General features: G+C 38.8%; 1 protein-coding gene across 1 annotated transcript; it reads right to left on the bottom strand.

Moving 5' to 3' along the window:
* Positions 1 to 7,276: 7,276 nt before the first annotated feature.
* Positions 7,277 to 10,222, bottom strand: LOC122000582 (probable fatty acyl-CoA reductase 4). The gene is made up of 10 exons (XM_042554951.1): positions 10,089 to 10,222; positions 9,901 to 10,007; positions 9,627 to 9,829; positions 9,462 to 9,562; positions 9,169 to 9,370; positions 8,884 to 9,048; positions 8,721 to 8,802; positions 8,370 to 8,636; positions 7,767 to 7,897; positions 7,277 to 7,619 (listed from the first exon to the last, which is right to left on the bottom strand). The coding sequence occupies exons 1-10, from the start codon at positions 10,171 to 10,173 to the stop codon at positions 7,463 to 7,465; spliced, it is 1,500 nt and encodes a 499-aa protein (XP_042410885.1). The 5' UTR covers positions 10,174 to 10,222; the 3' UTR covers positions 7,277 to 7,462.
* Between the last annotated feature and the right edge of the window lie 265 nt (positions 10,223 to 10,487).

The following is a 10,487-nucleotide window of genomic DNA, read 5'->3' as shown; positions in this document are numbered from 1 at the left end:
GAGCTAGAGCTACCTCGGGAGATGTCAGCGATCCACAACGTATTTCATGTTTCCATGTTTGAAGAAGCATATTCAGACGCCACCGGTGATTGAGCCCCGGTTAGTGCAGTCCGTGATGATCTCAATGATGATCGGCCTATTCGGATAATAGACCGAGCAAAAGAAATTACGGAACAAGGAAGTACCATTAGTTAAAGTCACCTGGCAAAATCACAAGGGGAGCTTGGAGACAGCATGAGACAGAAGTACCAGAATTGTTTTAAGTTCGGGGACGAACTTTTATAAGGTATGGGGATTGTAAAGCCGAAAAATTCCCAAATTTATTTTAGAATTATTCTATGATTTTCTGGAATTATTAGATATTTTTCCGGAATTTTCCGAGTAGCGGGAGTAGCAAAAACAAATAGGTCGCAAAATAGCTTAGGCGGGAATCGAACCCGAGACCTATGGTGTAAGGGATAATGTTAGTAACCAGTTGAACCCAGCAGGGCCGTCTGAAAGGAAGGAGAACCAAATATATTTATATTAGAGTTGGGTTCATTAAACCACTTAATATAAATAATAAACTTAAGTGGGGTTTGGTTTATTTTGGTTCGGCACCTCTTCACCTCACGACACTTTCTCTTCCAAAACCTCACCGCCGCCTCTCCCTTCTTCTCCTCTTCCTCACGCACGGCACACCAAGACAAGGGTCCATAGGATCATCTTCCGGCGACGACTCCAACACGAAAGGGGTTCTTCTCCGCGAGAGGACGTAAGCAGTTCGTCGAGCGGACAGTTTTCCGGAAACACCTAGCGAATAGAATCGTAAGAAAACCTTACGATTGAGGTAAGAAACCCCTCACCTGCAGTATAATTGCTCTCGCTTGTTAGTTTTGGCGTTAGTTCAGTAATTTTATAGTTTTCAGTTTTAGGGCATGCTTTTAGTGCACGCCAAGCATTCGGTAGAATGCCCAGTTCAGAAGGATGTACCAATAGGCGTCCTAACAGCATATAAAATGTAATAGAAACATTTTATTCAGTTTATTATTAGTTATTACAGCTATATGGATCAGATATCCATTGGGTGGGCTCCACAGTAGCCTCTAGGTTCAGATAACCTAGCTCTAGGTTCAGTAAGAACGGAAAGTAAAATTAAGCAAAGATTCAGGATTTTACTTTTATTCAGTTGGCATCGTGCTTGGATCAGATATCCATGGGTTGGACTCCCACAGTCGTCCCTAGGTTGAGATAACCTAGTAACCTGCTGGATTCGGAACTTGCAATCCGGGTCTCGTAGGGATGCGCGCACAGTTGTCAGGGCCCAACAACATGTTTAGTATTTTCATCTATTATATGTATAGTTTTCAAATTTGAAACCAGTGATGAAAACACTAGTTTAGTTTGCAGTTCAGGTCAGGTTCAATTTACAGGATTTGAGTTCATGTAGAGTTTTAGACATATGCTTGACTAGTTCGGTTTCATGCTCGGTTTATATGTTATGCCATGTTTCAGTTCCAGTTTATGCTTTGTTTGATATGCCATGCCATGCTTGCATGTTCAGTATGTTTTTTTCAAACAACATGATTTAAAATCATAATTGCATCGTATGCATGATTTAGTGAGGTAGATGGTTTCTTACTAAGCTTTAAGCTTACAGGTACTACTTTTCTTATACTGCAGATACAGGTAAAAGAAAAGTGGACTAGCGGAGGCTGGAGGGCGATGCTACAATGATGTGTGTGTGCAAGGGGTCTGGAATAAAGATCCTTGGGATCTACACGCTTTTAATTCAGTTTTAGCACTTAACATGTCTAGTTTCATATTTAGTCTTGTTACTAATTGTTCTAGCTTAGTAACTATGTTTGGTTTAGCTTATCACGTTTAGAACATTGGTACTTATGTGCTTATATGTGTTTCCATTGTTTTAGAACTATTGTGTGATGTTTTGGCACGCCAAAGTGCTGAAATCAGAACTCTCGAGTGAAATCAGCTACTGATCGGTCCCCAGACCGATCAGGGTCTGAGCTGTGCCACTGGATCGGTCAGCCGACCGATCCAGAGAGATACAGTATGCTACTGTATCCTCCTGGATCGGTCAGCCGACCGATCCAGCTCGATACAGTAGCCTCGGAGGAGATTTCCAGGTTCCTGGATCGGTCTGCAGACCGATCCAGACACACCTGGATCGGTCTACCGACCGATCCAGCCTTTGTTGGTTCGGTCCGCAGACCGATCCAGCAAGGCACAGAATTGTAGTAAGTTTGATCGATCCGTGGATCGATCAGCAGCTAGCTGGGAAGTAAATTCTGAGTTCCTAGCTCAGATGGGAGATCAAGTATTCTCCTTAGCACGTGTACACCAACAGGAAAGGGTCTTGAATCCTTCCTTATAACAGCATGGGTGTATCAGTTGTCAGACTAACCGAGTCAGTTAGTGAAATTTTATTTTACCCAGTTTTCCGTACAGTAGCTTCAGTAGTTAATGTAGCGATCCGGCTCACAGCCTGGTACCCAGGAGTCGGGTCGTTACATTATTAGCTTCTGTACAACCGAATAATCAAAAAATGTATTGTACAATTAGCTTCTACGTGTTATAGAAGCTAGATCTTAATTTCTATAATTGTAGAAGTTAGTTGCTAGGTTCTACATAGTTGAATGATTAATTAATACAAGATATTTTGGGTAGATCATTTTAAAAGGGGCCTAGAGGGGTGTTCATTTGATTTTAATAAGAAATAAAATACTTATCCGACGAAAACGTATATAGGTACCCATTTAATTTTTACTCTATTTTTTTTATGATCTTACATTATCAAACCATTCATCTTTATTTCAAATGGTTCCACCCATATTACTAATTTCAAGGGGAAAAAATAGATTTAAAACTTCATAACTACTATTGAAATAAAAACCTCAAACCGTCCGTCTACCATGATTTAAACTTTTTTATCATTTTTTTTTCATTTTACAACCTCTTAAAAACCTTACTCTGGCCGTCTGATCACGCACAGACGGTCAGAGTAACAGTATGGCCTATAAAAATCAGCAAGGTGCATGCCAAACTTGTAGCTAGATCCTATCGAATCTTTGGTATATATATTGGTGTCTCAGTATTTATTCCTTACTAAAGACCTTCCCCAATAATAATCAAGTCTTCCTCTTATTAAGTGAGATTTATTAGTGATCGAATTAGCAATTAAATTAATTTTGAGAACTAATTAGTGATGAATGTCAACTAATTGTTCTTACTTATCATAGAATGAACCTGTGAATGCAACGGAAGGGATCTAAGCGACAACCAAAATCCTTTTTAATGAAAAAAGATATTAAAATTTGAGAAATCCTAGTCTCACGGAAATTTTCTATTTATCATTAGGGTAAATTTGAGAAGTACAAATGGGTCATAACGAATGGCCTAACATCACGAGTGATTCGAACGCCGATCATATGACATGCCCTTTGAGAGATTGGAATCTTCATTACATGGGAGTCCGTCCTACCTCTATCGCACCGTGCCTAGGGGGACTTTAGTATCATCTATTATAGCAAAGGTGATAGCCCTCATCCGGGGGCCTCTCCTAGACTACCCCATGCGATCTAGAAGGAAGATAAATTGCGTGGCCCTTTGCATGGGGTCAGGTGACTCACAATTCATTTCGCACACGTTGATAATTGATCTCATGATCTATTACATCAACATCACATGTAAGTGTCAACTGTGTCAACTGATGGGGACAACTTCAGTATAATCTAACATCATGCTCAAATTGAAATCAACTCTCTCCTCTTATATCAAAGTCATCGCCATGGAAGGAAGATAAATTAACGAAGATTTTGTCTAGCACAGTGATCCTTTGCATGAAATCAAGTGACCCACGTTTCATTTTGCATATGTTGAGAATCAATCTCATGACCTATTACAGAAATATCACATACAAATGCTCATTGTGTCAGTCGTCAGGGGCAATTTCAGCATCATCTAACATCATGTTGAAATTGAAATCAACCCTCCCCTCTTATACGAAATCTACCCTACAAAGACTATCCATCTTAATCGTTATTAATATTAACCAATCAAATTATTGAATCTACCCATGCAATCCACATCTGATAACTTAATTCATTTAATACCACATGTATGAGACTTAATTCTTCAGTTTCAGTCAAAAATGACTTTATACTGTAATAATTTGAATCAAAATGACTTGATATCATTTCATTTTACCATGTCGCAAAGGATGACTAGCTCCGTCACCCCAAGTATCTTTCATCGTCGGTTATACAACGAGATAAAGAAAGCAAATCACGATGACCAAAAGATCTCTTTAGATAAGAAAGATTTTATTCTGTAAAAATTATTCCTCTGAGTATTTGATCCTTACTTTTATATGGTAATCTACCTATCAAATACTAATTCAGTTACGCCCGAAGGACCAGATTTCATTTTACCGGTTGAAACATGGAGAAACATTTGAAGCCCCACACACTCATTTGAAAATTTCATCAAATGCTTTGCTCCCACCACAAATCATATCTGCATGCCCATCATTAACAGCCCTTACCCATCAACACCGGTAAAACATTCAGTGCAACAATCAAGTAACACTCAACCCTAGATATCGATATGAATTAATATGTGTGTTCCAAATTTATAGAGAAGACTGTCTATCTTCCGAATTAATGGCATAAAATCTGAACCCTTAAATTATAAAGGGTAAAAATTAAAGACGTCTTGCTAGACTGCAAGTACTGTTTAATATTATTTCCATTATTATTTTATATCAAAATCTCCCGTCTAAACTTTAAATCGATCAGATGCATTAAAAAAATAAATAGATCTGTTATCTTAATGTCTCCTAATGATAATTTCATGAATATGAAGAAAAATAAATATATATACTAGTAAAAGGTGCATGATTCAATAAATCATGTAGATTATTGTGATGATCGACCTTTAATCATTACATTAAAAATATTATGCACTGATCTTTTGTGCTACATCCCGAAGACGCATTATAACAATTACAAATCTTAATTGCTACACATATTATAATAATGATAGTTTTGTAACTGATACAATGTAAATAATCGATTGACATTATTGAATTCATGTTATAGTAGCTAAGAATGTTAGCTGCTATAACATGAATATTTTTGAATATGTTAAATATATATTGTAACAATTATGAAATTATAATTACTATAATATATGTGATCCTGTCTGAGTGTTGAGTCGATGGTCGCTGGGGATGTGGCGCTCTCGTTGACTCCGCGTGGCCCTCTGAGTGACGTAGACCTCCGGTGAGCACAAAATCGAGCCGGAAAGGGGTTCTCGGCGGCGATCCTCCGACGCTCAAGTCAGCTTCCAGCGGCAAGAAATCGAAAGAGAGTGACGAGAACTGTAGCTACAGTGATGAATCGCACATATCCTCGTTAGAGTCTGGGGTCCTTATATAGGGCTCCCTGAAGGCGCGTGCACGCTTATCGAGACGTTCACGCTTCTCAAAGCATACTTGTAATGAGTGTGTCAAAAAATCACGTCAGACGCCATATCTCAATAGTACGAGCATATCTCTGACGTGACAGTGGAAACTTCTGTCGTACGATTTTCTATCTGATCCGACCGTCGGTCATGCTGTCTGTCAGTGACACTTCTCAAGGAAGAGAGTTACCTGTCCCTTTTGTCTTGTTCCAAGCCGAACGGTAGAACTGTTCGGTTGACGTCGCGGTCGGTCGAGCGGGACATCTGCTCAGCCAATCATACGACGGCCCCGGCGCTGCCCGAGCGAACGAGAGAACCTCGATGACCATGATTCTCGTTCGGCCGAGACAAAAACCGCTCATCCCTCGTCCTCTGCTGTTAAGCCGTGCTAGTCACCCGCCGGGCGTTGGGAGCTTGGACCCGAGCCGAGCTAAGGTGATGACCGTTGACTTTTACCTTGACTGTTGACTTTAACATCACACGTGGCCTAAGACCCTCTATCGGGCGGGGGCCCTATCTTACTGCCGGATCAATATATAACACTTATTAAATCATAGCAATTATAACATATCCTACCGACTTAGGATTTACACATGAGATAGTAATATAAAAATGTCAAAGCAGGTAAGTAATTGTGAATAGTGGGGTGGAAAGTTTTTGAAAAAAATAAATAAAATGGGGCATCTCTTTGTCATGATTAATTAAGAAAAAAAATGACTTTTTGACTTTTGCCCAATTAGAAATGTAAATATTTTTTTTTAAAAAAAAAATTGCGTATCTCTCGTAAAAGTTGCTGGTCGTAACCACATGGGCAATGATTTGAACTTCCTTTCATGAATACTGAGTTTTCTCTGTGATTGGGATCTTGAATTTTTATTTGATTAGTTAGCAAGTTTAATATTATAAAATTAATTAATTTATTTTAATTTTTGTGATGTATTTATAAGTCTGATAAGAATTCTATTTGTGAATATATATTTATTATGAATATTTTATAATTTTATTTATAAATATTAATGAGCTCAATATAAAGATATATTCAAACTTATTCATATTAAATGAGTGACCTCTCAAAGCCCCCTCTTGGAAGACAATTGCTCTATAAGACCAAACCACGTGACCGACAATATGAGATGTCGGTTAACATTCTATGACACCTTAATATTCTAAATGATTTTTTTTATGATTTCAATATTGACATGATATATTGAAACATTTCAATGATTAAAATTCTAAATAATTTTTTTTATGATATAATTTATAACATATAGTTATATGGCTCCATGCATATATGTCAATTTAATACAAAAGATCATATTTGAATTTTCACTACTACTTTTGAACTATAAAGCTCAAATCTCATATCTACAATGGTTTAAACTTTTTTATTCAGTTTTTTATTTTAAAAACCTCTCACAAACCTTGCATTAGTGTCTTATAGAAGCCAGCTAGCTAACCCAACATTGTACATTTCTACTACTGCAATATGGTTCGACCTAAACCGATTGAGAATTAAACCAGACCAGGGCGAGGGGATCGGATAGGTCCATCTACGATGCTGAGCTAATAACAACAATCGCCACCAAGCAAGAACCGTATTGAAAAAGTGTGTCATTATGAGTACTCACTGGTCGCGCTCAATTGAATCTAGATCTAGACGCACCCATCATTGTTAGGTAAATAATTAATTTGGCGGCCAATGATTTCATAATAGAGCGAGATTGGATCGTGCTTGCGGCTGATGGAACAATATCACTCTCATCTTTATGGGGATCGCAATGGATGTGCTCATCAATCTTACTTGGCTCATCAATAATTTGTGACCTAATTTTACTATTATCTTAATACTCTCCTTCGATGGTTCTTATGCTCGAAGGAATTTTTTTTCACATTGCCATTTTGAACACTAAATATCATGATCATCATCATTAACGAGCAACAGCATTAGTCTTTTATTGTAGAAAAATATAGAATTAATTAGGGTTGACCATAATCACTATCACTTGCATGAGTACTTCATGACGCCAGGGATATGAATGGTGGAGAAGTAGAGCTCCCAGTCAACGTGCTTGGGGTCAAAGTCAAACATGTTGACTTCGCCGTCAACTCTCGGTGCCATGCTCCTCCTCAGCCCTTCCAAGTTCTTATCGTCGAACCTTCAACCAAAAGCAAAACGTTTGTAAAAATGTATGCATTGAGTGAATCGATTATCTTTTTATCGCGCGCGAAGATGTGAAGTTACAAGTGTACAAGTCATTTTGCTCGATCGAATGAAAAGATTTATCGAGATATGATACGCCTACCGGCCTTTGAAGAAGACATATGGTTGGTAGAGGTCGACTAGATGCATTCCGAACTTATAGATCCGGTTGAGCTTCTTGTATTCGCTCGCGAAGATGGTTCCGCCGGAGAGGAGACTCACAAGGTGCATTAACTAAGTAAATAAATTCATCCATAAAAAAGATTTAAATTAATTAGCTTCTAATAAATGATTTCTGAAATATAAATATAAATATATATATGATATTTTAATTATGAAAAAATTATAGTTAAAAATACCTAATAATTTTTCTCATCAAAACTACTTCAAATTGATTTAACATTAGTCAAAAACTACTCTAACCTAATTAAAATTATTTTAATATTAATTAAACTACTTTACTTTACCTTTATCAAAACTACTGCACATAAAAAATTAAATTTCTATTAAAACTGCTCCGATCCAATAATATAAATAAATAAAATTAAAGGAATTGTACTTTATTTTTTTATTTTCTCATTCAATTACATTTATTAAATTGTACCACTGTAGTATTAGATTTGTACTTAATTTGTACTTATTATTATTATTATTATTATTATTATTATTATTATTATTATTATTATTATTATTATTATAAACTGACCTCTAGAGGGAGCTTGAATCTGAGAGCCATGAAGGCACGGAAGAAGAACATGTTCTTGAACACCGGCATCCTCTTCGTCTTCCTCATCTTTCCGCTCTTCGTCACGCGAGGGTTCTCCAGGAAGTATCGGAACCCGCACTGCTCTATCAGCGAGAACGCCACCGGGTTCCTCACCGACGACCCGACGTGGTAGATGAACTCGCCCCCTTCTCCCGCGTGCGCCGCCATCGCCGCCGCCATCGCGTTCACCACCATGTCTCCCGGTATCTGCACGTCCGCACTCAACCTGTTCGACGATATGCCAATACCAAAAATAAACATAACAAAGCTCAAGGACGATCCACCACTCACCACGTCGCTGATCAGGTCCAGGTCTCCGAACAGGCACGACAGCTTCCCCTTGGCGTACCCAATGATCAGGCTGTCCACGGTCCTGATCCATGTCATAAACAAAAATCTATATTATTAATTTACCACAATTATCGTAATTATTTTCTTAATTAATTTAATTTACCTGGTTCCCTCGATCCAGCCAGGCAGGGGCTCTCTGAGCGTGCTCAGTATGATGGTCGGCCGCAGAATCACCAGAGGCAGCTCGGCCGGCCGCAGATGCCCGAGGACCATCTCGCCCATCGCCTTGGTGAAGACATAGGTGTTTGGCCACCCAAACAGCTTCGCTCTTCATCCAATTTGATTCATCAATAATAACAATAACAATAACAACCAAGTCTTATTCTAATTTGTCGCGACTAATTAGCCGCGACTTACTACGATAGAAAAAGCAAAAGAGATGCATTACCTTTTCAGGCCTAATTCCTTCATTGCTTGCCTCTGGGCTGCTTCAGTGACATTGGGATCGGCTTGCAGCTCCATCTTCCTCGTCTCCGCCAACTCGATTTCTGCCTCTATGTCGAGATAATGATCGGAGTCTCCTCGGAGAGTCTCCCCCATTCCGAATCTCTTCTCCAGTATGAGCCCGCTTTGCTCTCCCACCACATAAGCTGCAGGCTCGGTCGATCGGAAAATCAGTCGGACACCATTAACAAACTTTTACCTTAATTGGAGCATGAATTCAGTCGACTAGACTACTACCGGTGGAAACATGAAGGAGCATTTCCAGTTTCGCGCACCGTCTCGCGAATTCCAGCACACGCTTAGCTCCGAGCACGTTTATACTCAAAGCGACATCGTATCTGCATTCAAAGCTTGTTCATTTAGTTTAACGAGTTGTTCAAGTTTGTGATTGTGGATAATCACCTGTCGTAGAAGTTCGTGGTGGCCGCAACATTGACGACGATCTCGACTTCATTGCACAATTTCTCTTGGAGATCGGGGTCTTGAATCCCCAAATTTGGATGGGTGATGTCCCCGGCCACGGGGCACAGCTTGCTCGCCGCGAACGCCGGGAACCCATCGCCGTGCTTGTCCTTCAAGATCCTGAACAAATCCTTGTCGAGTATCTGGAACAAAAATTAAGTCAAGATTCGTCTTCTCCGACGGTGCTGTTTTTCAAATTCAATAGAAATTTTACCTCATTTTGCAAGCGCTGCTGTGCGGCCGATATAGCGTCGGCCGCCCTGATGAGAAGGAAGAGCCGCTTCACTTCCGGCTGGACCCTCAGCAGCTTCTCCACAAAGACTGCATCAACAAGAAACAATCAATCAGTTGTGAACACAAAGAATTATAATTGCATGAGAAGTTCAAAGCTTGCTTAATTACTCTTCGCCAAAAAGCCGGTGGATCCGGTGATGAGGATGCTCTTCCCCTTCAAGAACTCCAGAATTCTAGTGCCGTCCATCATCATCGTGGTCGTCGTCGTCGTCTAGCTCGTGGTTTCTTAGCTTCAGGAAAAGAATCATAGTTGCTGCTTCAGCTGGTTCATATATATATACACAAGCCAAGCTCAGGAAGAACAAAACGGCACTCTTTTTTTTAAAACAATATTACTAAAAAAGGACAATTCATTTTTTAAAATTATTAAAAGAAGACTTATTTATAATTTTTTACTGAAAACATTAGGGTGGTTTTGTGCGTGTTTTTTAAAAAATAATATTTAATTTGTATTTTTGTCTGTTTTTTTAAAATATATATAGTATTTTTTAGAACAATAAAAAATAT

This window comes from Zingiber officinale, chromosome 7A (genome assembly GCF_018446385.1).
Source record: "Zingiber officinale cultivar Zhangliang chromosome 7A, Zo_v1.1, whole genome shotgun sequence".
In the NCBI taxonomy this organism is placed as follows: domain Eukaryota; kingdom Viridiplantae; phylum Streptophyta; class Magnoliopsida; order Zingiberales; family Zingiberaceae; genus Zingiber; species Zingiber officinale.
This window is presented reverse-complemented; position numbering and strand designations above follow the sequence as displayed.

Coding starts and splice junctions, on each gene's coding strand:
- LOC122000582 (XM_042554951.1), bottom strand. CDS start 10,173: ATGATGATGGACGGCACTAGAATTCTGGAGTTCTTGAAGGGGAAGAGC. Junction 9,049..9,168: donor AAGGAATTAGGCCTGAAAAG/GTAATGCATCTC, acceptor AATTGGATGAAG/AGCGAAGCTGTTTGGGTGGC. Junction 7,620..7,766: donor TATGTCTTCTTCAAAGGCCG/GTAGGCGTATCA, acceptor TTTTGGTTGAAG/GTTCGACGATAAGAACTTGG.